Here is a 22,737-nt window from a genome sequence, read left to right as displayed (position 1 = left end):
ATATGAGTGAGTGAGTTATTCACTAAATATAAAATTCTTGTACTTAGATTTTGGAAACAGAGATCTGATCATTTCACTTATGCAAACGGGAGATACTGAAACCCCCTGCTCTCCTTCATCCTTGCCAAAGACCAGAAGACTACAGTCTTGCAAGGCCCAATGCACCCTGCTGATGGTATACTTATTAGGGGGGGGGGGGTGTGTGTGTGTGTGTGTGTGTGTGTGTGTGTGTGTGTGTGTGTGTGTGTGTGTGTGTGTGTGTGTGTGTGTGTGTGTGTCTATATTTATTTTACACACACAGGGGAAGGTCCAGCCCAGTGCCTGCCTTGGAGAGCTTATTCTATACAGAAATTGTTAGCTGCACGCACTACTTACACTGCACACAAAAGTTGGGTCCATCATCTCTGTCAAGAGCGTCACAAGCAGCGGCTCATACTGGTCCACAAACTGAACACACTGTAACAAGACGCAGATGGTTGAGACATTTTGTATTAATTTAGATGGAATATGTGAGCTAAAAGGTGTTAAGACCCTGTCACTGTAACGTTCAATTGTGTTAAACAACATTTGGGTTTGATATATAGAGACTTTAGCTCAGTGGTTCTCAAACTTTTGTACTGTGACCCCTTTCACACAGCAAACTCTGAGTGCGACCACCTCTTATCAATTAAAAGCACTTTTTAATATACTTAACCACCATTATAAACGCTGGAGGCAAAGTGGGGTTTGGGGTGGAGGCTGACAGCTCGGGACCGCCCCCCATGTAAGAACTTCACAATGCTGAGGGGTCCCAACACCCGGTTTGAGAACCCCTGCTTTAGCCTGTTTAGTACCAAGGTAAATAACTTTCCTTTTTAAGTTACAGAAAAGAAGGAAAAATGGTTAAAGCATTTGAAATGCAAAAGTATTAAGTAAGGCTTTTATTGTAACATTGCTGGTTGTTCCTTTTCCCTTCAGCTGGAGAGTTTATAGAAGGAAATCTCCCCTTGTTCAACTGTCATTTAGACAATACTAAGATGGCAATAACTATCCTTTTGAGGAAAAGGGAAGAAATTAGTCAGGATTGGCTGGAGCTGTTGTTGCTGAAGTCCAATCCACTTCCTTTAAGATGAAGCAAGAGAAGAGAAAAGGACAGACAGAAAATGCAGCTTGTCTCTCTGATGTTAACTTTCAACCTCACTGCTGAGAGAGACACACACAGCAGAGTCTTATCGGTCACCCTGACACCTGACAAACTCATACTGGCATCAGGCTGTTTGGGGCATTGCATTTTAGCTTTTTTGTTTAGAGGCCTAAAGCCAGACTTATTGGACAGTAGGAAAAAGGAGAGAGAGGAAACAGAAGAAACAAGGCAGGGAAGGAAGAGGATATGTGGGGACTGTGAGAAGAGAGAAAGGATATGTCTACATTACAAAGGTAAGTTGACCTATTTAGGTCGATTTACAGTCACTGCATTACTGCAGTGGCCCATGTGCACTCTACCCTCCATAGGGCAGTGGCATGCATCCTCACCAGGAGTGCTTCCACCGACCTAAGAGGAGCAGCATGGGAGCCTGGTCTCAGCTCTGCTGGCAGCTCCCTACCAGGAGCTTGGCTGCCCCTCCAGAGCCACAAAATTAACAAAACAACTGTTCCCCACTAGGAGCAGGATCCAGCAACCGCAGGACTCCCCACTGGGAGCAGAGGGTCGCTGGACTCTAGCTGCCCGGCCTTCTTGTCAGGTTTCACCGCTCACTGTGAAATTGACAAAAATGATAACCAACAGCCAGTGTAGGGAACATGTGTCTACACAGACACTGCATTGCCCTAACTATACAGACAAGCCCTACGCCTCACATTGAGGCTGTTTTAGCATGTTGACATAGCAGGGGAGTTACATCGGCATTTAGCGTGTACACTGCCACTGTTTTGTCAATGAAAGCCGCCTTTTGTTGACAAAAAAACAGTGTAGTTGAGACAAAGCCAAAGTTTCACATCCCAGGTGGTGTTCATGATTCAGCCAGACTTGGTGGAGGCAGCAATGTGATCTGATCCCTCACTCTGACCTGGTCAAGTCACCTCTCAGGATTGGAACAACAAATGCTGGGGGTCCAGGAGATGGTGGTGGAGGCAACCAGGATGGGGAGGTAAACAAAGTTTTGGGGAAAAAAATTGGCTAAGGACTAGCTCATCCTTTTGTTATTCTGTCCACCAATCAGGCCTCATTTTCGACACAACAAAGTTGGTGTATTGATTTCTGCTTGATTTTTGTTTATTAATAGTGATTTTTAACATAGTCCTTATGTTCTATTAACAGGCCTTTCTTGGGGTATAATTTAAAGTTCTCCCCCTCCCTGCAACCTTTTTTTTTTTTACTAACATTTGTTGTCTTAGATTGTGATATGTGAAGGGATTTATTGAAAAAATTTACAAGACACACCTTCCCCTCCTCCAAAGAGTGTTCACTGACGCAATACGTTTTACCATCAGTCTGTATGCTATTTGGAAGGAGCACTAAATCGGATCTGCCACTGAAGCTAAACCTCAGAGCAGCAGCTTAGAATACAATCACAAGCATGAAAGAACTGAGAAGGGTGGAGGAGAGGCAGAGTACACACAAAAGTATTCCAAGGACAATCACAGCACTATGGAGAGAAAAGTCTGCTCAACTTTTTTAAAGCAAATTTTAGTGTAATTGATGAGATTATGCCAGTATCTGAAATGGAAACTCAACAGGTTGAACACAGGCAGCAGCAGGGCAAGCTCCACTGCATCAATACCCCTCAGCCTTCTACTGGAGATACCATCTTTAAAAGGTGAGAAGATGATCAGTCTCCATGACCATTAAGTCCAGGATTTCTGCTGAGAATTCTAACAAGGTTGCCAATTGTGACATGGGCTGATTACCAGCTCACTTTACAGGAGTCACTGGACAGCCAACAACTTATAACTGCTTTTAGTCACAGGTTACCAGTCCAAATCCATTACTGGGTCTATGTGAAAGACTATAACCAATTAGCACTCTTCAGCCATCCAATCAAGGTTTGCCAGGATATCTTAAGCTGTGTACTAACACGTTGCCTTTTGCTAACTCATGAGCCAGTATACTACTGACAACTTTGTTAATCCCCTAAACTGTACCAAAAGGCTGAGGCAGTCTAACAGGTGATCTGTTCCAACCCCTCCACCTCAGATAAGGGGCATCACAAACTGTAGTCATTACAAATTTCCCAAGAAAGCTAACAGAGAAACAATCCAGCAACTTGCATCTCAATATAAAAGGTGTTTTTTTAAACAGGACGGGACAGCAGACAACCCCCCAGCTCCTTTACCCTCCAGAGAAGGGACAAAGTCCTTCACTGTAACCATTATACTTACTGCAATTGACTGATCATTAATTGCTTTAGCATGACAATTGGCAGTATTTTCATACAAGTCAAGTGTGAATTCTGACTTTCTACTGCTTTGCTGGGCTAGTTGGTTTTATACCTTTATCCAATTTGTACTGCTCTTTTTTCTGATTGTAACGCAGGCTGCCACATATCCAGAGGCAGGTGCTGCCATCTGATCTGCCAGAGATCAAGCTTCCTCCTCACTCGTGTGATTTACTATGAACAAAAAGGAAGCTTATACCCTTTGATACCAAGCACCAGAGAAATCCCAACAGGGATCAGGCTGCCAATTTGGGGCAATTTAAAACCAAAAACACACTCCAGAGTCTCAGTTGTACTGTGGCTAGTTTCAAAGCAGTCAGTGGCACATGAGCCCTTCCATAATATTTCAAATATTACCTGCCACAGATGGAGGCAGTGAGCCATCTCAAGCACAGAAAAAAAAAGTCACTGTGAAGACTTGGACATTAATATCCAGGCACAGTGCACAAGAATTTGGTCCCAGCTGGGTTTTAGAAAGGATAATCTATTGAAGGGAAAAGGGTCAAAGTAGAGAAAAAGCACTCCGATAGGTGACAGAGCATAGATTTTAGCCCTCAGATCCTCTAGCCTCGTAATGGCTAAGTTATCACTTTTATGTCTATTTACCCTCCCCACATAAGGTACTTTACCTCCTCACTGATAGATTTTGGTAGGAAGTGACAGACTTTTTCAAGTGCAGCCTCAATTTCAGCTCCTGTAGCATTCTTCTCGAGTTGCTTCTCTAAGTAATGTACAACCATTTTGCACACGTCACAGAAGTCACCAGCCTGCAACGGCTCTGAAGCAATTCTCACTAAACAAAAATAGACAGACTGACCATTAGCATTTTTTGTTAGAGTTATTATATTGAAAACCTCTTATCTTGAAGCTAGTCCAGTTCTGAGACTGGAGAGTAGCCAAGAGGCTAACAATTAAGGTCCAGGTAAATAGTATAGTAAAAGACAGTCCCTACAGGGGAATCTGATCACACTCAATATTTAATACTCAATAGTGGTTACCCAGTGCTTACCTTCAGGAGAAGGCTTGCGGCTTGTGCAACATTTCAGCATGATGCATACAGTTTCGGGATTAGTTGCCTCCAACAACATGTCAATGACAGCTTTGCCATAAGTTTCCACAAAGTCCTTACACTGGTCTTTGATACTTTGAGGGAACACGGAGCAGAGCTTCTCCATTTCAAACACTATTTCCTCCTGGAATGAGAGAGTGGATGATGGTGAGAAGGAAGAACCCATGGAATCAATCCCAGTAGTACCCATTTATGTCCTTGATCCCACTGAAGAGGGGGACAGAGATCTCACTGTTCCAGGAGCATGAGAAACCCAGAACGTACTATTAGGCAATACAAGTTACCACATACCAACTCTCCCTCCACCCCTATAACAGCAGTGGTACATGCTCCAAGCAAGGAACCGCATCATTCCAGCAAGTATTTAGTACAAGTTCTATTTCAAAATATCACAGTATACAAATTGTCCTTTGCACCAACTCCACACCTCTGTCCTGTTGTTCTCCAGCAGGTCGGTCACCTCTTTCACCATTGTCTCACATATATCGCAAACAGACAAGGTTTCAGCTTGCACCAGGTTTTTCTGCATCTGAGCATAAGGTAATATTTATAGAAGATGATTACGGCATTAACATTTTAAAGTTAAAAATGATCCAGAAAAGAGACTGTCACCAACCAAATGTGAAATTTGTTCAGGTGCAGCATGACAGCTTGTTTCCTATATTAGATTTTCATGAGATGACAAAGTAAATTGCTACAAGTGAAAACTAACACTAATTATCACTGATAAATTGCTGAAAGTGAGCTGCACATGATAGAGCCAGTATGGACAAAGAGCCACGGGTGAACTGAAATTTGAAGTCTATTTGTAAGTTCCAAAAGGGTCTTCAAAAGAAAGGTCACTTCTTGCCTGGTTTAATACTGGATGAAAAGTTTTTGTGAAGTGGACTGAAACCTGCAAAGGCAAGGGAATGTGTACACCTAGGCCAGGAGTTCTCAAACTTCATTGCACCATGACCCCCTTCTGATAACAGAAATTACATAACCTCGGTGGGTGCGGGGGGACAGAAGCCTGAGCCTGTCTTGAGGGGGAGGGGAGCCGACAAAGCCTGAGCCCCAGTGCGGGGGGGGGGGAGGAGAGACCAGGCGGCACACTACAGCCCCAAGCACAGGGACTGTAACCTGAGCCCTGTCACCCAGGGCTGCGGACCTCGGGCTTCAGCTTCAACCCCGGGTAGCAAGTCTATGCCAGTTCAGGTGACCCCATTACAATAGGGTCCTGACCCACAGTTTGAGAACCACTGATCCAGGTGATTTTTCCCCATTCCAATTACTTTGTTTCTATTATCTGCATTGATTTTTAAAAATCTACAGAGCTCACTGGGATCTTCAGGATCAAATCAATTTGAGCCACAAGCATCCTCCAGTTTCCTGTACCAGAGAGAATACTGTCAAAGACATTCTTTTCAAAAGTCCTCATTTCCAGTGCATTGTAACTATCTGAAAAAAGATTTCTCTTTTGGGCTGAAGTTTCTTATCCTTCACCTTAGACAAAAGGTGACAGGGAACTGATTTTCAGAAAGTTTGAACAAAATATAAATTGAGCTGATTGAGTTACACGTATGAATACTGCCTTTTTTAGAAAGGTAAAAACACCAAAAGCATCTAACACCAAACATAGGCTAAACTTCAATTTTATCAAAGGTTTAGTCCTCAATAAGGCCAAGTGCTTCTAATAATGCTTGAAAAAATGCTGTTCAAAATTCAAGCTATAGGCAACTGAAAGACATCCTGGCCATAGCTAGTGCTGTACTAAAATTCATAATTGACTAAAAGGTTAAAATGGTACCTCCCAGCTTTGCTCTGTGCCTGCCCCAAAATGCAACTCTCCAAAAGGAAGCAGCTTCGTAAACTAAAACTCCAACCAGTGATGGTCAATAGCTTAATATGCTAGGAGACGTATTATTCTGTGCACTGAAATAGAAGTCTGAAAGTCTGCACACATCTATATAGCTTTGCTTCATCATCTGGCTCAAGTAGCCTTTGTCCTTTCACAAAAAAACAGCAGGTAGTGTTGAAAGCCCCATCTTACCTCCTCCACAGGTTCCATCTTCACTTCCTGCATCACTTTTGCAGGCACTAGAGTCAGGAGGGGCACAGTTTTCAGGGAAGGACAGAATCCAACCATGGCACAGATATCTTTTGGTTGCTGGAGAGAGAGGGATCAGCACACATCAGCTAAAGACAGAATTTAAGAGATTCTGCACAGATTTTATTTAACCTCACAGACTCCATAAAAAGGGGGAAAAGATAGTTCAGAATTGAAAAAGCAGTAATACAAGATTGTTCTCAAATTCAACTATTCTGGAAGGAAACAAAAGTTTTGGCCATTACTGTTATAGGCAAGACAAACTGATCAGGTTTAGTCATTTTTAATGGGGATTTAGGGCTAATTCTTAGGTATTTGCAAATGACCAACTCCTTAAAAGACATGCATCTTCTTCAGTAGCCAATGGGATCACAGTAGAGAGGATATTCTGCTATTCCCCCTTTAATCTTATGAAGGTTTGAGCGAAGAATACATTTTATCTGGACTCTATGGAGTTTGTGCAAGATTCAAGAAATGCTGGGAAGTTCAAGACTGACTGACGTCCACAAAATCAACTATTTTCTGTAAAATCATTTGATTAATTCTGTAAATAAGAAGTGTTGGCATGAAGCGATGCTTCCAACAAGATCACTTTTATGCAGTTATAATATACCATCCCTACAGTAGCACAGAACGTAGCCTATACTTCTAATTTTTTAAGAAATGCAAAAAAACGAAAAAAAGCTAGGCAGAAACCAGTTATTTGTACACAAGGCTTTGGGTTTTATAGTATAAATCTTGCAGATACTCAAGTTACTAATCAAATCATACAGAGGAAGGAGCAAATCAAATAGAAGCAAAAGCTCTTGATCATCACCAAACATGGCTCTGCAAAGGTAGGTTATTGTATTGAGCCCTGCCCTGTGGTACAAGAACCATTCTGCTTCAGTTCTTTGCAACAGTGCGACTATTTCAGCTCAGCAATCCAAATGATGGTGAATGGATTACAGCTATCTCCTCCAATCTTGCTGCAGTACAGGGTAGCAAAAGTGTTCAAATGGGCACACCAACAATTTAAAGAGAGGTCACTCCCCTGTTACTATTATAGTGGACACTTACTATTGCTATTAACAAAGATGAGAGGAAAAAAATTATTTCTTCTGTTTATTTTTGTGCATTTTACAACTGTTACCAACATCCCATTTGTGTTGATTCTTCACAAAGCACTAAAGGATAGCATTTTTCTTTAGACTAAAATTCAAAGTGATAGTGCTCCCTTAAGAACTCACATCTACATGACAGTAACCAAGCAACTGAACACAGTTGAGCTGAATCTGTGACATTTGTGCTCAGACCANCCAGGGCCGGAGCTCTGGGGTCCCCCCGGGGCCCGACAGCCCGGGCCAAACCCCCATGGAAGAGCCCGAGGCGGCCGGCGCGGGCCAGCCCCGGCCAGCCCCGGGGTTGCCAGTGTCACGCCGTGTAGACGCACCCGGAGAGCCCGGGGCCAGCGGGCACTGGAGCGCGACACCCGCTGCTCGCGGCCCGTGGAGACCGCGGCGGCCCCCACTTGTCCTGGGGCTGGCGGAGGGCTACGGGGCTGTTGTGTCCAGGGGACGCAGGCTCCGGTCCAGCCCTGCTCAGCCAGCCAGGAAGTGGGGCAGAGAAGCAGGAAAAAGCGGGGAACCTCTGGGTCCTGGAAAGGCAGCACAGCCAGGCAGGAAACGAGCTCGCTCTGCCCTTGACTCCTGGCTACTGACGCGCTAGCCGCGGCACTGGGCAGAGCTCATAGGTGCAGGTTGCAAAATCCCATAGGTTGTACCCCTCCCGTCCCATGTAGGCGGAGGAGTCAGCCGAGGGGTGGGGAGCCAGCAGGCAGTCCCCAGGGGATGCAGGCTGACGAGGGAGAGGGGAGCCAAATCCCTTCTTGCAGCCTCATCCTGTTCCCTTCCTTCCCACAGGGGCAGACCTATGGGCACCCCAGCCTCTGTGGCATGCGACCCCCTGCAGTGCCAGGTTCCTGAGGCCCGTGCCCGGAAAAGAGCTTCTGCCAACATCTTCCAGGACGTGGGGCTGCTGCAGCTGCGGAGCCTGTTCAGGAGCAGTGGGGATGAGCGGGCAGAGGAGCGTGCCCAGCTGGTCTGGGAGTACGGGGGCAACCGGCGCACAGCCCAAGCCCTGCGCCAACTCAGGAGCAGGCAGAGGAGGTGGTGGCAGCAGCCATCCCAGCTGAGCCCAGCAGCTCAGGACAGCAGCAACCCAAGGTACAGGCTGGGCACTGGCTCAGGCCGGGGGAGCAGCACCCACATGGAGCTGAAACCGGGCTGAGGGCCCTGAGCATGTGGAGCAGCCAGCACAGCCTCCTGTGGGGAGACTGCACAGTGGGGTGGGGCTCTGGGGAAAAGGGGTGCAGTGGGAGGTCACCCGACAGGCCCTGGTGCGGTTGCACCTGGCCTGTGATATTCAGGGGCTGGCACAGGATAGACTGAATGAGCTACCCCCGGACACAGTGCCAGGGCCCTTCTTTGGACCTGCCGCCTCACCCCTTCACAGCACTGGGGGTGGGCATGTAATACTCCAATCCAAACCCGTTCCTGGCTCACGTCCACCCTAGCCCAGGAGGGGAGCCCCCACGCAGCGGGGCCATAGGGAGGGCATGACTGGAGGGGCAGCCTCGGCTAGGGATCACCTTTGCCCTCTGCAGCAACTCCAGCTCCATCCTTTCACCGGGAGCCCAAAGCAGCTGCATAGCCCCTGGGGCAGGGATGCCCCATGTTCCTGGCCAGGCATCCACTGCCCCTCACACTGGCTGTTTGTTCCCCTACAGGCTAGAGGAGTGCATCTCCCCCCACGCACACCCCGGCAGCAGCACGAGGCTGGAGGGGCCCAGCAGGGACAGGCAGTGCCCTGGCGCCAGGAAGAAAAGTCCAAGGACCAGGTGGAGGAAGAGGGGGCCAGGGCCCAGAGGGTACCTGCACCAGCTCCAGCAGTGAGTGGGGCAGCTGGCACTGGGAGCTCCCAGCTGCCTGGCCAGGCTCAGCCCCACAAACTGGCAGAGACGCAGGGGGCGTGTGTGTGAATTCTCTCCCCGCTGGCTAGAGCTGGGCCAAGCAGCTGCAGATTCCCCCACTTCATCCCCCAATTGGTGAAGGGAGAGGGGATCAGAGACAGGGAGGGAGGGGTCCATGGGGGGAGCAGCCAGCAGAGGACAGCTGCAGCCTGGGCTGTGAGAGGGCCTTTGCAGCCCCCCTCACTCCCCCAATCCAACACTAACTGCCCAGAAGGCCCTTTGGTCAGGGGCCAGGGCCTCTGGCACCTGAGTGTTGCTGAGCCTTGGGAGTGACTCCAAGCAGGCAGCCTTTCCCCCACCCCCAGCCCAGCTGGGGGTATGTGTGGGGCAAGTGTGTCACTCAGCCCCAGAGCTGGCTTTCTAGGGTGCCAAAGTCCTATAGGAGAGCCCCAGCCTCCTAGGGGCAGCCCCGAGCCTCAGCCCTAGGAAAACACTTGATGCTTGTCGCATACAGTGGGACAAACTGTGTAATAAAAGCCTGCGCATGACCTGGCTGTGCTGCTAGGATTTACTGAAGGCCTGACCCATTCACAGTGGGGAGGCCCCTCTGCAGGGAGGCTCTCTGGCTTCAGGACAGCAGCCCAGCTGGGGGCTCAGCCTAGTGGTGGGGGGGGTGGGGGAGGGATCCCGGGTCCCGGCAGGGTTTGGAGGGGAGGCTACGAACGGGTGTGGGGGGCCTGTGGACGCGGCGCTGGGCCTTAATTGGGCTTTGCTGTGTGCTCCACAATCTCTGTGAGAGTAAGGGGGTGATAGTGGGGGTGGGGGGGGTGGGGGAGGGAACGTCACCAAGACTGAAGCTACTGTATGTACTATAGACAGACACCAGAATTGGAGAGCTTACTGTGTAAAAGGGACTGCATTCTCTCCCACCCACCCCCTTCATGGACATTTCCCACATACCTAGAATCCAGAAAGAAGAGTTTGTGAAGGGACTGGGGAGGAAGCAGTGAGATGAGAGGGGAAGAAGGATGGCCGGGCCTCTTAGGCTGATGTCCCACAATGAACTGGGCTGAAATTCTTAAAGACGAGTTTATTCTCTGAACTAAAGACACTTCCTGCCCCACTCTTCTCCCAAGGTAGGTTTACTACGGTTTGCTCCATCCTGTGTATGGTTAATACAGGATTGGGGAAAGGTCAAGAGGAAGTGCTATCTAAACTTTAATAGAACCCAGGACCCTACGACCTGCAGTCCTAGAACACTCATAGCCCTAAGTGCACTTTATGATGCCATAAAAGTGAGTTAGAAACATGTCCAGAATATTTTCCCCCTTCAGATGGGGAAGTTTTTAGAAGCTGATTTCCTGTTTGAAACGCACAGATGTAACTAGAAGTCCTGAGTCCTTTGAAACTGGTAGTACTACTAACTACAAAAAAACACTAATGCCAGGCATATGAAAGTGAACAATTGTTCAAATAGGACCCGTCATGCCAACACAGTGAAAACAGACAGCACTTACAACAGCATAGGGTACAAAGCTAGAGGATTGCGTTTCCAAACAGGTTTTTGGCAAACTCTTGTCAGCACCAGAGGCTAGCAGAAAAAGCAGTCTAGCTTAGATGTGGTCATACTCAGACTGCCCTCTTCCCCCACTACATGGGCAGTCTGACCATCAAATGGTAATAGAAAGGGAGATAAAGTGTTTTTCCATCTCCATCCTTTAACAAGGGAAACAACTTCAGACAATGGAGGTTTACTGCTTCAATGCCACACAGTTTTATTTATCATGCCCCTTGCCTGTAAGACTTCCATGCACAGGTAGAAGCAATACCTCAGACTACATAGATTCAGCTCAGCCAAGCACTGCCTTTAGTCGAGTTCCCTAGTTCATGCACTATAAGCGTTTCAAGGTATTAATGCTACAGCAGCACCACATACATGCAACATGTTCTCATTGAAACATGACAGACACAAGGTCTCCCCAGGACTTTCCTAAATAGGAAACTAAGAGGCATTGGAAGAGTGGAAATTTGAAGGCCCTCTATCTTTTTGCCAATTCACATACTGTGACTGTCTACAACTATTGCCCTGACCTATAAAGGTCATCCTAGAAGAAAACCAGTCACAGCACTGACTTCATCTTAGAGTTCAAGGACTCAAGAGTGAAAACAGAAACTGATTAGAGGCAGTGTCAAGATTTTCCTACATCTTCACCTCTACCCCAGGAAAAGCAATCCGCTCCACTGGTGGTTCCACTATTAGGTTGAAATCTTAATGAAGAGCTGATGTCAGGAGCAGGAATCATGACCTGTTCATTGGAGATCTCTCTCCCCTCTCTTTTTCACTCCACCCCCAAACATCCCTTGTATCTGTCAAAGCTGAGGGCAGCCACATCACATACACAACTAATTAGCAAGAGGTGAACTACAGCCCTGTAGCTGAAAAGCAAGGCACCACCACAGGCAAGTTACTCACATACCTGGTCCTGCTGTTGACAGAGGAGATTGGAGACAGAGAAAGAAAAATATGAAATGAAAGACATAACAGTTTGATTAAAGGAAAAAACCTCAAGCAGCTGAACTGTGTACATGGTTTTTACAAAAAAAAAAAAAAAATCTTGCTAGTGCCCCAACCTCTATGCATGAGGTAGGCAGTGCAAGGACGACCCTTCATTTAGTTAATTGCTCACCCCAGAATAGCTCGTAGCACATTTTTTAAGCTATCACATTGATGAGGCACCCTGTGAAAGATTATATCCAGACAAAATGTGAACACTGCTCGGAGCAAACCAGAACGTTAAATGTGTTCATGTTCCAGTTTTGAAATACTGCCCAGATGCAATAGTTACAACTGAAAATTTGAAGCCAACTTTATGCAAAAAAGAAAATTTAAATGTTCATTTCAATTAAAGGGTGCCCTTAACTCCTGAAAGGGATTTCTAACTGACAAATTCCAAAACAAGAGGCTCACAATATAATGTCAAGTTCAAGCCTTTAGACACGCTGAACACAATTTAAGTAAGGTTATTTAAAGCGAGATAGCATGTCTATTGCTTAAAAACAAGTGTTCAAGTCAGTCATGGGCTCTATTCACAGATCTACCTTGCCAGTGAATGCGTCACTTTGGACACATCCCAGTATCTCAGTTCCTCTATTTTTAAAACAGAGATAATAGTGCTAACCAGTCTCTGTAAAGTGCTTTGCAATCCCTGGATGAAAAAGTGCTCTGTATGCGGTTGCAAACAAAATTTATGCGTTTTTGTACACAATGCCTGTATCAATGGAACAACAAATTTATTCTCCACTGCATACTCCCCAAATTTATTCTCCACTGCATTAGAACTTCAGCTATCTGGAAACCCCATTCTTCTGACAATGCTTACTACCATGGGGATGTGACACATCCATTCCATCAACCAGGTTGTGTTATCAAGTCAGGTCCCTGGGACCGACCAGTTCTGGTATCTGTAAGAAGCATTTTTGGCATAGAGGTGAAAAAGTAGCCACGTTCGAGAGAGTAAACACAATGGAAGATTTAAAAGTCATTTATTACATGCACTCCGAGGTCTGCAAGAACAAAGATGTCTATGTATCTTCAGAATGGCTGTGACAGATACATAGGGGAAACAGCTAAAGAATGAATTCAGACTTTCGTTGCCAAGTATACTACTATGACTTTATTAAGGATCTCAAGACCTCAGCTATGAAGTTTACACACTTCAAAATGAATCTGGAGGAGTCCTGATGACCTTTAGAAGGCTTAGGGTATGACCATTCTCCAGAATAAGTTAAGAGGAAGCTACACAAAACAGAGAAGTTATACCAAGAGGAGATTTGAGGTCATATGATCTTACCATGTGCATCATCATTTGAATAGCCAAGTCTGAATACTGGGAGATGTAGTCCTTGCACTGTGGGAGAGAAATACAGGCCAGTAAACAAAACCATTTTACCCATACATGCAACTGTTAATGCCACATCATGGTAAAATTACATACATCTTGGAAAATTCAAAGCAATGTTTCCCACAACAATATGTTTGTCCCCTGCATATATGTACTATTTTGCCACATGCTATGCGATTATCTTTGTGTATTTACAGTTTCTTGAATGTGACACTTTTGGACACAGTCAAACAATGTCTTGACTTGTGCACATCATGTGTTCCCCATCACCCCATTTTGTTATTTAATGAAAGAAAAATATATTAAAACTATTGCACCATTACCTCACCCAGTAATTGTTATTAGCTCTGATATTACTTGCCACAATCCTCCAGGCTTTTCAAAACACTAAGATGCTCATCTTAGAGTGAGGACTTAATTTTGGGAAGAGGAAGGAAGCAGAAAGCTTTTTTGGATCAGAAAGCTTATGGTTTGTAAGTGCTGGGCCAGCAAATTAAATCCAAGAGCTGCACCTAATGTTATCTACCTTGTTTCTACCAAATATAAATCCTATTGAAAACCGACATTTACGGAGGTCATTTCATGTCTCCACTACGGACAAATTTCCTTAATCAATCAACAGAAGATTATTTTGTTACCATGTCAGCTGTGGCAGGTCCCAAGCGTTCACACTCCTCCTTGGCATGAGCAATTAAGGAAGTCACAAAAGATGAGTTGGTCCTTACAGCCTCCTGAACATCAGTGACTAGCTGAACGCAGTCTTTGCACACATCCCCAGCCCCCTGAAAAGGGAGAAAAGGAAAATACTATCTTAACGCTTGTTATTCCAGACTTGTGTTGCTGGTATCAATTACCACTTCTATGATATGAACTTTAACACTTCTCCTAAAGAGTACTTTATAAAATCGTAAGTTCTAATACACTTGAGCTAATGGAGTAACTGACAGGAATAGTCTGCTGCCCTCACTGTGTGCGCCAGCCATTTGAGGGGAGACAGGTATACACACCGTCAGCAGGTTTCATAGCTATTTGCCAACAGCTAAGGAATACGGAGACTCCTGGCTCTGGAGGGGAATGTTCTGCCTCAGGCCCTTCCAGTCTGTCTCCTACAGCTCCCGGTCTACTCCCTGTACAACACATCTTGTTCCTTCTCTGTAAGGCAGTTCTTGTTGCCTCAGCATTGGACTCAGGTTACTTCGTCTTTCACAAGGTATCAGCAGGGAGATTCTTTCCTGGGGGTCTCAGTCATCTCCTTGCTTTCAGGTCTAGTACTACTGGGAGAAGCAGTTGCAGGGAAAGTCCTCCTCAGCTCCTGCAGCCCTGGGCTGCAGCATGCTCAATAGAGACAGAATCTTCAGTGAATTTAGTTGCTAAACTAACAAGTTTCTATTGAGCCTTGCAAGCTTAAGATTTTTCAGAGGCTTATAACTTGGCCAGATATGGGTTTGTTTGTTTTTACTGCAACAGCAAAAAAGCACTTCCCTGACAAATTTCAAGCCTTTGCTCGAAAACCTGCAGAGGTACTAAAACTTTATAAAACAAAAAAACACAACACTTTGTTTTTAGTAAATGGTCAAAACATTTTCCCTCATCCCATTCTCTGAAACACCTGGACCTTTTTTGTTGAAGCTTTCAAAGAGAATAATTCTGCTGGAGGCTGACACCTGGCCTGGAAGAGTTTTATCCCAAAGAGTTAAGTTTGGCAAAGTTATAAGCAACTAAAAAGCAGGATCCTATCATGGAAAGTGTCAGGCAATCCTAATGATAGACACTATCATTACCTCGGACTATAATAATGCAGAAGACAAATCACAACAAATATCGCATAGCCAGCAAAATGGCCATTTCACACTCATACGATTACGCAATTTGTAGCGTGGCATTCACTTAGTTAAATGCATGTTGGCTTTCCAAACTTCTAAAGTTGCCTGAAAACACAAAATTAGCAATAAATTGTTACAAAGACCACTGGGATACTTGAATGGAACACACATTCACTTCTCCTGTGCCCAGAGACATGCTGCATCCTTACCTGAGACTCTTGCTTGGGCTTGTCCTGAGGGTAAAGGAGAAGAGGCACATTAGCCATGAAGGGAGATGCCAGTTCTGAGAAGTCCAGTTCAGGTATTTTGTTGGACTGGAGCTGTTTCTGAAGTTTCATTGCAGCAAGGTGCTTCTGAAGGGATTGGCACAAGCAGAGAGCACTGCACAGTACTTCAGGATTATCCTGAATATGAGAGAGGAAAAAATCAGAAAAACAAAGCACTAGTCTGATGCCATATTCAATCTCAAAGACTGAGCAAAGATTCACTGCAAGAAAGTGGTTTCAGAATTTAAACTTAATTGTTTCCTTGTAATCCCTAATCTGCATCTTTGTGAAATGGAAACCCTTCCATTGGATTTATAATGCAGCATTGTATAGGCAAGTGAACAGAACTTTTCTGGCTGTAATTTCTATTATTGTATTAACCCAATTTATATCAAAGACATTTCAGGACATTGGGAACATTTACATTAATCAGGAGAAGTGAAATGATGAGAGATCGAGGACAAATTTTAAGAACAAGGAGTTTTGGATAACCGGGTTTCAGAAAGACATAATCCAGACATACACCACTACTTAGATTTGTTTTTGTTTTTTTTTTAATTGTAATGACTTAATGGTCTGCACATTAGGGGAGTTAGTAATCTCATTTGTATCTTCTTAAAGGATTAAACCCACCCACCACTTACCCTATAAGGGACAAAACTCAGAGACGTGGCATAGTTTTTCAATTTAAGGTTTTCAAAAATTTACAGTCAACTTACTAATTCTTCTTTGATCAGGTCCATGACAACTGGTAGGTAAGCATCCACGGACTCCTTGCATTCAGATACCAGGCCCTGGTCAGGAAGGAACTCACATATCTTCTCGATATAAGAACGGATCTCACCCTATGAGATGAGAGGAGAGTTATTGGCTGTGTTCATGCATGCAGCCGCACAGAGATGTGCCAGTTCTTCATTCTCAGAGAATGACTATACGCAATCTGGAAACACTTGAACTCTCAAGTGGGGTAGAGTGTGATGATACAGGTCTTTGCTCTCCAATACCAGATCTTCCCAAAGTCACCAGTGTTGATACTCACTGCACTAATACTTCTTTCAATACTAGTTTATAAAAGCCTTAAGCCCCATTTGGAGATCACCCCGCTTCCCTGGGGGATAAAAACTATTACAATGAAGTCGCATAGTGCCTTTAAGCTTACCTCTGTGCCATTGTCCTTCAAGAGATTCCCAGCCACTATTACAACCTCTTTACATAAGTCACATGGGATGCTTTTCTGAGGAAAAAAACAAACAAAGAAGTTACTTCAGAGGGACCTAAAAGTTAATAAATATACTAAGTTTTCCTTGCACATTGCATTTTTCAAGCCTTTTGTGCTTTATTTCCTCTTCCAAAAAATAGGCCAATTCTCTTCCTGTTCGATCCCAAAGTCAAGGCCATTTCAAATGTGTCAAGTTCCAGTGTCTAGGATAGATAGATGTCAGATACAAAAACAATGTATGTGGGTGGAAGAAAACAAAGCAATAGCACATCTACTGCAGTAAGAAATATCACAAATACAACATGTTCTACTTCACATATGACTGTGAAAATTTGCTTTTGATATGGTTATCTTAGAGGGACTTTCCTGTTCCACCTTCCCCTTCAAGACATTAAGGCTCCTGAGATTGTTTTTGACTGCTCTGTTTAGGAATTAGGTGGAAAGCATGCCACCGTTTGATTTTGCATTGAGGAAGGAGAATAGAAATAAGATCAGAATGACAAAAACTGTAGTCCAAAACTAGCAAGAGTGGGGAGTCAGACAGCCAAATCTTCCCATAACCAATTTTTTTAAATCAAGCTAAAAACATTGCTTCTGGGGCATGGTATTCAATCAATTTTTGGTCCTGTTTGTAGAAAACCGAGTAAAACAACGGGGCAGGAGGTGGAAACAGATGATCTAGTAGAATTAGCCAGTCTTGGACTCTCCAACACATTTCCTGATGCATTTATATACAAATGTTAACCATATTAAAACATACTTTCTCAAGCACACAGATTTGGAAGGCGCACTGATTATACCATTATGGAGATGAAGGTCATTGTCACAATATAAGTTTCCACAGAAAATGCAGTAAAGTCTTAGGAAACACTGCAGGCATATATACAATTACAATTTTATTTATTTTTCCATTGTGACACCTTCAAATTTAGTGTGGCTCAATGAGATCTCTGCAGCCATAATGGATGTTAGACACCAGGCATTAAGTTTATAGGATTCACTCCTGGAAGCATAAGAGGAATAAGTTTACATAGCTCATACGGTCTCTAGGTTATTCTTCCCTCTCCTACTACTCTACAAAATGGTGATTGGACTGACATAGGCAGAAGTTAGCAGAGTGTTCTTCCTTTCCTTCCATAGCTAACAAAAGAAAATCCTATTTCTTTTTAAGATCTAAATTAACATATTGTAGCCAAGCCTTTGATGCAAAAATTTTTGATGGCCTAAACATTTAGAAAAAGAGTGAGATTCATATGGCACCTTCCTTCTACAATTCCAACACAAACTTTAGGAACAGTTAAGCAGCACATGACAACACAGATGAGCTGAATGGTAGAGTGGAACAAGTCTCAATTACACTCACCACAGAAGGCTTGTTCCAGACAGTTTGCTGACAGTGTTTCACAGCTCCACATTGTGACGCAGTCCGCAAATTCTGACACCATATCTCAGGACCCTTCACGCAGTCTCTCTCCCACAAGAGGGGGCTTGCCACAGCTACTGAAGAGAAGCAAATTTTCAAAATTGCATATCTGAAGGTCTCTCATACCCTAAGTAAATAGTTACTCCACATGAATTAGCTTTTTAAAATAGATTTAAGACATTGATGCCCTTACATTTTAGCGTAGGAACTTACGCAGATTGTAGTCACGTTTATACACATATCACCCCCCATTCCCACCTACTACCAGTCCCTACCCATACTTCCAAACGCAAACAAAATGTTAAGTTCTAATGTACACATTTCTGAAAATTTAATATGCCATCAGATCAATTAAGCACTTCTTTAACAAGCTTTCTAAAGTGTGGGTTTCTGAAGAACCACAGTGCTCCAACTGGGCTGCTTTATTTCCCCTACTCCCCCATCTTTCCTCAAAGGAAATTAGACTTGGAAACCTGGTATGGAATAGCAACGACCCTTCCGAACATTGAACTAGTCAGGGGCAGTATCACTATTCGGGAAGCAGCCCCAATACTTAACCTGTGTGATCTATAGTCTTCTCATAAGGAGACCATGACACCAATGCAAACAAGCTAGTTTCATACTAGCTTAGGTGGGCAAACTTTTTGGCTCGAGGGCCACATTGGGGTTGTAAAACTGGATGGAGGGGCTGGTAGAGCAGACTGTGCTTCCCCAAAACAGCCTGGCCCCCACCCCCTGACTGCCCCCCTCAGAATCTCTGACCCATCCAACCCGTCCCACCCCCCGCTCCTTGGCCCCTTACCACCCCCTTCCGGGACCCAACCCCCTATCCAACCCTCTTGCTCCAAGTGCCCTGACTGCCCCGACCCCATCCAACCCTCCTCCCTAATTCCCATTTCCCCCATGTCCCTCAAAAAATGTCAAAAACAGACTCCAAAGACAAACTGTGGAATTGGAATTAATGTGCAAACTAGACACCATTAAATTAGGATTGAATAAAGACTGGGAGTAGATGGGTCATTATACAAAGTAAAAACTGCCATGCTAATTCTTCCCGCTCCCCTCCCCCCCCCCGCTCACTGTTACTCACACCTGCTTATCACTACAAAAACTTTTTTTTTTTTTTTTTTAAACAGCTCACCTTAATTACTCTCATTACAGCTGCTATGGTAACACCCACTTTTTTTTTTCATGTTCTCTGTGTGTATGAGAGAGAGAGAGATATCTTCCTACTGTATTTTCAACTCCATACATCCGATGCAGTGGGTTTTAGCCCACGAAAGCTTATGCTCAAATAAATTTGTTAGTCTCTAAGGTGCCACAACTACTCCTGTTTTTTTTGCTGATACAGACTAACACTCTGAAACCTGTCACTGTGCCTGCTACTTTCAGTATGATGTGCAAGTTATATTTTGCAATACGTTTTCACCTAGTTACCACCACCCTCTCCAAAACACTCTTGTTTGCACTAGCTCAGTTGCGCAGAGTCTTTACAGAACCAAACAGATTAAGGAAAAGCCACACTTTAGCTTCAAGGGTCTCTTCAGTTAAAAAACCCCAGCCACCATCATAGCACACAATGCTAGCTAAACATGCTATTCATTCATGAGCAAGATATCTTAAGAGGTTAATTGTGAAGTACTGGAGAGACTTCATCAGGAATTATTAATCCAGTATTTACAAAAGTGCAGAGTGCCTGCTGATCAAGAATCTGGAATTTCGGTCTGCTTATTCATTTTAAAAGGACACCCCCACCTGTAACATCTAAGAACACATTGAGGTCTCTCCTCACAATGTATTTTCCCCTCATAGGACTCTGAAAGATAAGGGACAGGCTAAGCTAAAGGCATAATATGCATCCTGATGGCAAAGCAGCAGTTTTCACAAGGGGGCACTGTCAATCCACCCAACCTATTTGCCAAGGCTCCTACTACAAGTCATTTGCATACACCACATCTAGCTTCCATCTCATGTACTTTATGGCACCTCTAGACCTGTAGAGCTGCACTGCAACACCTTCTTTGAGAATGGTTTCAGGGCTTCCGCTATCTAATACAAAAAGAATGCTCACATCTTTTACCTGAATCTGCTAAAAATCTGTATTACAGATGTAATGGCACTGTTGCCTTTACCGATGGGCCATCAAGGGATAAGTTATGAGAGACCACAGAGAGACAGACAGACAGACAGACAGACAGTCTTCCTGATCAATTTTACTATACAGATTAGAATACTAAAAGGTATTTACTGAAAAGCCAGCTGTAAACATTGGTAGAGAGCAATGGTGGCTCTCAACATTACGTCACAGCAACTCAAGCATCTAGGGTATTGCTACACTGGAGAGTTGCAGCGCTGGTGGTGGGTTTACAGCGCTGCATCTCCCTAGCTGCAGTGCTGGCTGTACTCCTGCTCTGCCTGGGGTATAATGATTGCCGCGCTGGTCATGCAGCGCTGCTCCGCCAGTGTGGCCACCAAAAGCGCTGTAATTGGCCTCCAGAATATTCGGAGGTATCCCAGAATGCCTGGTCAGCCACTCTGCTCATCAGTTCGCACTCTACTGCCCTGGCCTCAGGTGACCCTGCCCTTTAAATGCCCCAGCAATTTTAAAAATCCCCTTCCTGTTTGCTCAGCCAGGTTTGGAGTGCAATCAGAATCTTTCCAGGTGACCAGGCCTCCACGCACCAAACGAGCCCCAGCATGGAGCAATGCTGAGTTGCTGGACCTCATCAGTGTTTGGGGTGAGGAAGCTGTGCAGTCACAGCTGCGCTCCAGCCATATGAATTACAATACCTATGGGCAGATCTCAAGGGCCATTCTGGAAAGGGGCCATGACCGGGATGTGGTGCAGTGCAGGGTTAAAGTAAAGGAGCTGCGGAGTGCCTATTGCAAAGCCCGTGACGGAAACCACCGCTCAGGTGCTGCCCCCACGACCTGCTGTTTTTACAAGGAGCTGGACGCGATACTTGGGGGTGACCCCACTGCCAATCCGACAACCATGATGGACACTTCAGAGCAGGGTGGGAGAGGAGAGGGAGGGAGAAGAGGAGGAGGAGGGGGAGGAAACCGAGACTGAGGGTACCGGGGTGGAGGCAGATACCCCAGAGTCCCAGAAGGCATGCAGCCAGGAGCTCTTCTCAAGCCAGGAGGAAGGCAGCCAGTCGCAGCAGCCGGTACTTGGTGAAGGACAAGCGGAGGAGTGGGTTCCCGGTAAGTGGCTTTTATTTTCAGGATGGAAATGTTTCGGGAGAGGAGGGAGGGTTAGGGCTGCATGCATGCATGCCTAGATGTGGAATAGCCCATTGGATGTGGTCTATCACATCACGGTAATCAGCCTTGGTAATCTCTTCAGAAGTTTCAGCCAGAGCATGGGCAATGCGCTTGTGCAAGTTTATAGGGAGAGCCACTGTGGTCCTTGTCCCAGTCAGGCTGTGTCCGCGCCACTGTGCCGCAAGGGGTGGGGGGACCATTGCTGCACACAGGCAAACTGCATAGGGGCCAGGGTGGAATCGGCATTGCTGTAGAAGACCCACCCGCTCTTCCCAGGTTACCCGCAGCAGCGAGATATCTTCCAGGATTAACTCCTGTGGAAAATGTTGGGAGACTGTTCAGTGTAGATGCCCCCTGCAGCAGTTTGCTTTCCCCAATGCACAGAAACTCCTGCACATCCCTGAAGAAATCAGTCCCCCTTACTCACCATTTCGTGGCTGCTGTGGGTTGTGGGTGCTCTGTTTGGTATGGGAAAAGTATGCTAAAGTGAAGACCGTAAACTACTTCACTGTGTGGGAATAACTGTCTGGGTGAGATTATAAACAATGCTGCCTCTGTTAACTGTTGCCATTTTTGCCTTTCAAAAAGTGACCTTGACTACTCGACTGCTCATATCATCCACTGCTCAGAGGCTACAAAACCTCAGGAAGAAGCTGCGAAAAAGCAAAGAAGACATGCTGAAAGCAGTTATGGATCACTCTGCCAGAGAGTGTAAAAAACTGCAGGACTGGAGGGAAAGGGAAAGCAGGATCCACCAGAGAAACACAGTAGCTAAGAAGAAAAGCACAAAACAGCTGATAAGCAACCTGGCGTGCCAAGCGGACTCTATCCAGTCACTTGTAGCCATGCAGGCAGAGCACTACTGTGCTGGCCCCCCTGTCCCAAAGCTCTTTCCCTTGTGCCCCAATGTCAGCTCCAAACCCCCTTCCCCAGCATCCAGGTTCTTACCACCACCAGCTGCCCCCAACACCTGTACATTCACCAACCACCCCTGAGAACTAAGATCCTTACCCTCTGCACTCAACCCCCATCACCATGCAGTATTTTCATCCTGAAGTGCAGCAGTCATTGCACAGCACTCTAGACAGGACATATTCAAATCTGTGACTGTACAGTTCACCACCCCACCCCCCTGCCCTTTTAGGTTCCCAAAATGTTGTGTGTCTGTCAAAGTTATTTTCTTTTCAATAAATGAATTCTTGGCTTTGAAAACAGTCTTCATTATTGCAGAAAGTGAAAGATACCATAGCCCAGGAAAGAAACAGACACTGCAAATCATTTTAGGAAAAAACAAACAGATTCCTACTAACATTGTA

At 45.2% G+C, this 22,737-nt stretch overlaps 2 protein-coding genes and 1 long non-coding RNA gene across 6 annotated transcripts in view; 2 read left to right on the top strand and 1 right to left on the bottom strand.

Annotated features, from left to right (window-relative positions):
• The window catches only part of LOC116829311 (prosaposin-like), a 45,207-nt gene that overhangs the window by 4,446 nt on the left and 18,024 nt on the right, over positions 1–22,737 (bottom strand). Inside the window, exons 2-13 of one of the 4 annotated variants that reach the window (XM_032788070.2) lie at positions 18,095–18,228; positions 16,672–16,746; positions 16,232–16,357; positions 15,456–15,650; positions 14,062–14,205; positions 13,373–13,429; positions 11,999–12,007; positions 6,515–6,631; positions 4,910–5,011; positions 4,423–4,606; positions 4,043–4,206; positions 376–456 (exon numbers count right to left, since the gene is read on the bottom strand). In XM_032788070.2, coding sequence (XP_032643961.1) covers positions 376–456; positions 4,043–4,206; positions 4,423–4,606; positions 4,910–5,011; positions 6,515–6,631; positions 11,999–12,007; positions 13,373–13,429; positions 14,062–14,205; positions 15,456–15,650; positions 16,232–16,357; positions 16,672–16,746; positions 18,095–18,228 — 1,388 coding nt within the window. Of the gene's footprint in view, positions 1–375; positions 457–4,042; positions 4,207–4,422; positions 4,607–4,909; positions 5,012–6,514; positions 6,632–11,998; positions 12,008–13,372; positions 13,430–14,061; positions 14,206–15,455; positions 15,651–16,231; positions 16,358–16,671; positions 16,747–18,094; positions 18,232–22,737 lie in introns of all 4 variants that reach the window. The other 3 variants (XM_032788069.2, XM_075072635.1, XM_032788072.2) reach the window with 3 other exon arrangements.
• AVPI1 (arginine vasopressin induced 1) lies at positions 8,162–10,095 on the top strand. The gene is made up of 2 exons (XM_032788074.2): positions 8,162–8,775; positions 9,339–10,095. The coding sequence occupies exons 1-2, from the start codon at positions 8,483–8,485 to the stop codon at positions 9,502–9,504; spliced, it is 459 nt and encodes a 152-aa protein (XP_032643965.1). The 5' UTR covers positions 8,162–8,482; the 3' UTR covers positions 9,505–10,095.
• LOC142047806 (uncharacterized) lies at positions 19,347–22,695 on the top strand. Its single transcript, XR_012657068.1, has 3 exons — positions 19,347–20,726; positions 20,817–21,361; positions 22,010–22,695. It is a non-coding gene; the product is annotated as an uncharacterized LOC142047806 (long non-coding RNA).

This window comes from Chelonoidis abingdonii, chromosome 15 (assembly GCF_003597395.2).
Source record: "Chelonoidis abingdonii isolate Lonesome George chromosome 15, CheloAbing_2.0, whole genome shotgun sequence".
NCBI lineage: Eukaryota > Metazoa > Chordata > Testudines > Testudinidae > Chelonoidis > Chelonoidis abingdonii.
Note: the sequence above shows the minus strand (reverse complement) of the source record. Positions and strands in the feature narration are given on the sequence as shown.